Source organism: Alligator mississippiensis, chromosome 15 (assembly GCF_030867095.1).
Source record: "Alligator mississippiensis isolate rAllMis1 chromosome 15, rAllMis1, whole genome shotgun sequence".
NCBI lineage: Eukaryota > Metazoa > Chordata > Crocodylia > Alligatoridae > Alligator > Alligator mississippiensis.
The window spans coordinates 502,084-508,421 of NC_081838.1; the positions used below are offsets into that span (position 1 = coordinate 502,084).

Consider the following 6,338-nt stretch of genomic DNA (forward strand, 5'->3'; position numbering starts at 1 on the left):
ACAGCGCCCCATACTGCCCCCCTTGTCCCCCCGCGCAGCGCCCCCACTGCCCCCCCCTTACCCCCCTGCACAGCGCCCCATACTGCCCCCCTTGTCCCCCCGCGCAGCGCCCCCACTGCCCCCACTGCCCGCAGTAGGGACGGGACCGGACAGGGCAGCCGCGGCCCCGCACGGACCTTCCGGCCCCAGGTCCCGCTTGTCCGCGGGCTCCAGGCAGCGACCGCCCCCACGTTCGCCCCATGGGCTCCGGTCGGCGCGTGGCCCCTCGGGCAGGCCGGGGCCAGGTCGTGCCGGGGGGGGTCAAGGTCATTCAGTGCCGGTGCGAGCAGCTACTTGTTGCCCCCCAGAGGTGGCCGCATCTGAGCCCTGCGCATGCGAACGGTCCGAGCTGACCGGAGCCGGGCCCGGCCCCCCCAGAGGTGGCTGCGGTCTGGCCCCGGCTGAGTGACGCTTGTCTAAACAGCTGCCCTCCGCGCCCCAGATGTGCCGCCTCTTGGCGCCCGGTGAGTGATGCCTGCCCCAGCGCCCCCGCGGGGCCAGCTGCTCGCCGGGATCCTCGCTGGCCTGCGGTGCCGAGGGCGCGGGGGTCAAGCGCGCCAGCGAAACCCGAGAGCAGGTGATTGCTTAACGAGCCCCGGGCTGTCACTCCAGCCCGCCCTGACAGGCGGCTCCTGTAACCCCATCCCCGAGGGCCGGGGCCTCTTAAGGAGGCAGTGACGAGCAATTAATCCGGGGGCCGGAAGAGCAGTCTTCTGGGGTCCCTGGGAACCTGGGAAATGCTATATCTTCTTGCATACCCCATGCACTCCCCCCTCCGTGAAAAAAACAGGCAGTCGGGGTGTGTCTCGTATGCAAGAAATACGGTAAGATCGATTTCTGACACTGGTTGGGTAACACGGACGTAAACTTGTCCGTGATCCGCGCGGAGGAAAGCCTCCCTCGCCGCGGCTCTGCTTGTACAAGGGGACGTGTTCTTCGTCCTGCCCTTCCGGAGAAGGGGTGTCTTCTATTCTGGGGCGCGTTGTACGTGAGGCAATACGGGAACGCACAGAGCTGCGCTGGGCTCGGGCCACGTGCTCCCCGCGCTGCTGGGTGTGCCGCTCGCCCCCGTCCTGCCCGGTCGCCGTTCAAACCCGACGGGAAATAAAGGCCAGGATCTGGGGAGACGGGTCCCCGGACAACCGGGGCTCCCACATACCCATTCAGAGGCAACGCAAGTGAGTCCGCCCCCCACCCACACCCTGGCCTCGGGATAGCGAGAAACGAGCCGGATGGTGCAGTGATGCACAATATATACACAATCAAAATGATACGCAATATGTGCACTATAAAATAACGCACAATGTACACACGATAAAACCCCTACACAATTTTTATACACGATAAACATGGCACACAACTTATATACAATAAAAACAATACGCAATACATGCGCAATGAAATGATACACAATTTATGCACAGTAAACATGCTATACAATTTTACACACAATAAAAATGATTCACAATTTATGCACAGTAAAAAGGTTGCATAATTTTTATACACAATAAAATGATACACAATTTCTACACTATAAAAATCCTAGGAGAAGCTTTCACTGTTCGCAGGGTACAGAGAATGACCAAAATCTCGACCCAGAGACGGGAGAAAAAAGAAAGAAACTCTTCTTTTCAACCAGTCTCCTTCCTTCCTTCCTTCAGGTCCAGTCCACGGAGTTTCTCCACCGTTGGTTTGAAAGGGGGAGAGAGAAATGCCTTTATCAGCCCAGGAGACCCCTCGTGTCCCTGCTGCTCCGTCCCGGGACGTCGGCCACGTACAAGAGTCACGAGGACCCGATCACTCGTCGTGCAGCGGGGAGACGCGCAAGGCCGCGTTTCCAAGAGCTCAGGGAGTTTTTAGCCAGGGAGCTCTCTTAGCAGGTCCACGTGCTGCCAGGGAGAAGGCAAAGAAGAAGCCGCTGGCTTAGAAATATTTGGAATTAGCTTGAAAAAAAAGGATCTTTTCCGAACGGAGACATTTGAGAGACGTTCAGTGACTGAAGGAAAGGGCAAGTTCGAGGGGAGACAGAATGGACCTGGAGACCATTGAAGCGGTAGCGGAGACCCCGGGAAGAAGGTTTTGCTTTGGAAAGCTCGTCTGCCTGCAGGGACGGCGGACGCGGCCCTACGAAATCCTGCCTCTGAAATCGGTGGGGCAGCGGAGCCGGAGATCCGTGCTATGCATAGTCCGGAGGGGAAAAGACCCGGAGGTGAGGGGGCTTTAAGCAGGGAAGAAATGCAAAAGCAAAATGAAATGCAAAAAAGAAATGCATGGACAGAGAGGTGGAGGAGCCAGGGGATGCCGAGAGACACCTCTGGGCACGGCCCTGGGCTCTTCCCCGACCCGTTCTCAGCCTGGCACGTGCGCGGGGGGCTGGGCGCGCCGCTCGTCTGGGGTTCGGTGATCGGCTTTGTTCACAAATAAAACCAAAAAGCAAAACCCCGGAGCTGGGAAATGTGGGGTTTTGAGCTGCGGGTCCCGGGATGGAGGTGAACCGGGTCCTACCCCAGGGCTGAGATCTGAGCAGGACGAGGTGTAGGAGGGACTGAACCCCACTTGGCCCCGGGGGTGCTGGCGGGGCTGGGGGCAGAGGAGCGCGATCTCTCTGTGCTGTAAGTACCCGGCAACTGGTTTGAACCAGCTCCTCGGGAGAGTTTCTCTGACGCTGCCTGGGGACCCTGGTGCCCCAATCCTGGCCAGCGCTCGCCCGTGAAGCCCTGGGTGGGGGGGGATCTCCAGAGGCTGGAGCTCTGGATTGAGACCAGCAGCATTTCCCCCGCTGACAATTTGGCCCAGCTTCTGGGCCCGACCCAGCGGCCATGAGGGGCCTCCTCTTGGCCACTTGGAGCTGGACAGGTCAGCGTTACACCCCGGGTAGCTCTGGGGGCTTTGATTTTACCCGGAGAAGGACGAGAGAAGCCAAAGCAAGTTCCTCCCGCGAGACCCCGGTGCATCGGGGAGTCATTGGCGTATCAGTGGGGGTGTGTCAGGGAGTCGCTGGTGTACGGGGGGTGTATCGGGGAGTTGGTGTACGGCGGGGGTGTATTGGTGGAGTTGCTGGTGTATGGCGGGGGTTTATCGGTGAGTCATACGTGGGGGTGTATCGGGGAGTTGCTGGTGTACAGGGGGTGTACCGGGGAATTGGTGTACCGGGGAGTTGCTGGTGTATGGGGGGGTGTATCGGGGTGTTGTTGTCCCCCAGGGCCTAGACCGTAAGAACCAGGCTGACCGTGCGGCGGTGGGGCAGGACCTGCCCCCGGCTGGGGTTGAACATGGGCCCCGCGGGGACTCTGGATCCTCTTCCCATGACCTGGACTAGGAGCTAGACGTCCCCGAAGGGGTTAACGGCCTGATTTGTCCTCACTGGTGCCTCCTCCCCCCTTGGCCCCATTCTTTGGCTTTAAAGCCCCTTATAGACCAGCTAAATCGGAGCCGGGGCAGGTGCTAAGCGCGGCGTGCCTGCCTGTCACCGTACCGTCCCGTATACAACGCGCCCCCTCTGGGTTTTGGAAGGCAGAAGGAGGGGGGAGGGAGGCACTCTTTTCTCATCGAGGGTAGCAGCCGCAATGGGTTTGGGCCTGACCCCGGGCTCGCGGGCAGATCCAACACAACTGGCTCTTACCGTATGTCTCTCGTAGAACGTGCCCCACAATGTCCAGCAGGTTTAATGTGGGAGAGCGTGCAGTGTGCGCAGTGCAATCCCAGGGAGTCCCATCCAGTCGGCCCCGGGCAGGATCAGGCCCACCTGACCCGGAGGAAGGCACCTGTTCGCGATCCGCCCTCGCAGCCAGCTCCCAGCCCTGGACCTTTAAGGGGCTCCAGGTGAGGCCGGGGGCCGAGGACCCGGCCGCGGCCTGGCCACTGGCCACTGGTCCTGTCCCCAGCAGGCACGGGGCAGTGTCTGCCCCTGGGTCCGGCCCAGGGGGGCCGAGGCGGCTCAGAGAAGCCCCATCCAGGCTGGAGCTGGCCCTGTCCTAGCCCTTCCTCTGCCCCCTTTACACCCCACGGCTCTTCGGAATGACTTGCACCCGCCAGGCGTTTGACCCCCTCGAGCGAAAATTGGGGCAAAAAGGGTTTGGGTGGGGGGAATAATTGGGCTTTTTTTTTTTTTTTTGGCTTGGAAAGAAAGGCTTTTGGCAACCTGAACGACCCTGGCGGCCTGCGAGCAGAGGCTGTGATTTATCTCTTGGGTTTCTCCTTAATGAGGGGAATGGCTCTTATTTGCATATATGCAAATCGGAGCCCTGCAAGAAACAAAGCAACCCCAAAGCCAGCCCCGTCCCCTGTCGGCTCCGAGGCGGCCGTGACCTCTGTCCGGTCCCAGCCCGCTGCCTGCGGGTAGTGCGGCCGCCGCCCCGCGCAGAAGAGCCCTCCGGGTCCCGTGTTTTGGGGGCAGGATCCGTGCTGGGGCAAGAAATGGGTTAATGTAGCAGAAAACTCCCTCGTTAGTCTGTCCCCGTGTAGGCGGCTCTCCCCAGTGACACCAGACTCCGGCCTCCTGCCCTCCTTCCTTTGTCTTTATTGAAACCTGAGCAAAGGAGGAGCTTCCCAAACAACAACGCTCTCTAATTGAGGGCCTCGTTAACGAGAGACGGCTCGGAAATAGTCCACCATCCGGAGAGGCCACGGATCTGCCCCTGGCCGAAGACATCCAGGTCCCGCGAAGCCTCGTCCCGGCGGCGATGGCGCTCGGGGAGCCGGCTGCGTCTCTGCGGCTCCCTCCTTCCAGCTGGAGACTCCTGCAGAAAGGCTCCCTGCCCCGGGGCGCAGGCGGGACGTCCATTCGCCTTCGCCCGGCAGGGTCCCCCCAGGCAGCCGAGATCGGTGCCCGCCGGCCGGCCGGTCCAGACCAGGACCCCTCCCGATAATCCTTCCAAGTGTCTAATCCCCCTGGGCGACGTCCAGGTGTCACCCGGGTCCCCCCACCACGAACCGGAGCCGCCTCCAGTAACTGAGCCCCCGCGCGTGAGACGCCGGCCCCCCTAGCTGGGGCGCGTCGGCACGGCTGGCCCCGCCGGAGGACAGGGGAGGCCGTGGGGCGGCCCGGGCAGGGGGACAGGGCCCGGCAGGGCCACGCCAAAGGGGGCAGCCAGGTTTGGGGAGCCCAGCCAGACAGGTGGGGGGCGGCTCAGGGGGTCCCCGGGCGCCTCCGGGGGTCTCCAGGCCAAGACGTGGGTGGCCGCGAGGTGGCTGGGGCAGGCGTGGCCGGACAGGCCGCAGCAGGGCAGCGCGGCGGTGTAGGGCGGCCACCCCGGCGCGGGCGGCAGCACCAGGCAGGTTGGCCAAGCCCATCCGGCAGCGGGCGGTCTCCGGGCCCCGGCGCGGCCGCCGTCCCGCGCCCGCCTGCGCAGCTGCCCGGCGGCGCCCCCGATGACCACGTCCTCGCTGGCGGGCGCCAGGGCCCAGTAGCCGCCCTTGCCCGGCTGCCCGCCGGGCCGCGGCACCTTGACGAAGCACTTGCTGAGGCTGAGGTTGTGGCGCACCGAGTTCTGCCAGCCGCGGCGCGCGGCCCGGTAGTAGGGGAAGTGGCGCGTGATGAACTCGTAGATGCCGCTGAGGGGCAGGCGCCGCTCGGGGCTGCTGCGGATGGCCATGACGATCAGCGCGTTGTAGCTGAACGGCGGCTTCCCGGCGCTCGGCTCCGGCTCCCGCAGGAGGCTGGAGATGCTGAAGGGCGACGCCGCCGCGGGGTCCCCGGCGCCCGCCATGGCCCGTGGAGACGTCTCCCCGCCACGCGCCCGCCTAAGAGCCCCGGCTCCCGCTCCTCCCGGCCTATTGGGCCCCGAGGGGGGCTCTGGGCGGCCAATGGGGAGGGGGCAATTAGCTTAGCACCGCCCCACCGGCTCCTGTGCCCCCCCTTTGGCGTCCCCGGTGCCGTGGCCATGGGCTGGACTGCGCCGTCCACCGTCCAGGCTGGGCTCTGCGTGAGAGCGAGACCCGCACCCGGGCCCGCGGTGCCCCTGGGGGTCGCTCTGGATTGGCGCCCATGGGGGGGTTGGTGGCTGGAGGGTGAGGTTGGCCGTGGGTGATGGGGCGGTTGTGGGGTGACAGTGGGGCCAGGCCTCCCGGTGGGGTCAAGTGACACCCCCATCCTCGGGGAACACCCGACTCTGATTTCCTCCCCTCCTTTCTCCTGCTTCGCTTCCCACCCATGGACCCGGGCGGCCCCCGGGAATCCCCCCGCCCCGTCCCCCGCGCCCCCCGCGTGCCCGGGGACGACTTTTGATGAAGCCAAAGAAGAGGGAAACAAGCAAGGAAGGAGGAGGATGTCCGTGGGCGAGTGGGATGGGCCCGGAGCA

General features: G+C 64.0%; 1 protein-coding gene across 1 annotated transcript; it reads right to left on the reverse strand.

The window, feature by feature from the left end:
- Nucleotides 1-5,021: 5,021 nt before the first annotated feature.
- LOC102559289 (fork head domain transcription factor slp2) lies at nucleotides 5,022-5,747 on the reverse strand. Its single transcript, XM_059719010.1, has one exon. It carries the CDS (start codon nucleotides 5,745-5,747, stop codon nucleotides 5,022-5,024), a length of 726 nt encoding a protein of 241 aa, XP_059574993.1.
- Nucleotides 5,748-6,338: the final 591 nt, after the last annotated feature.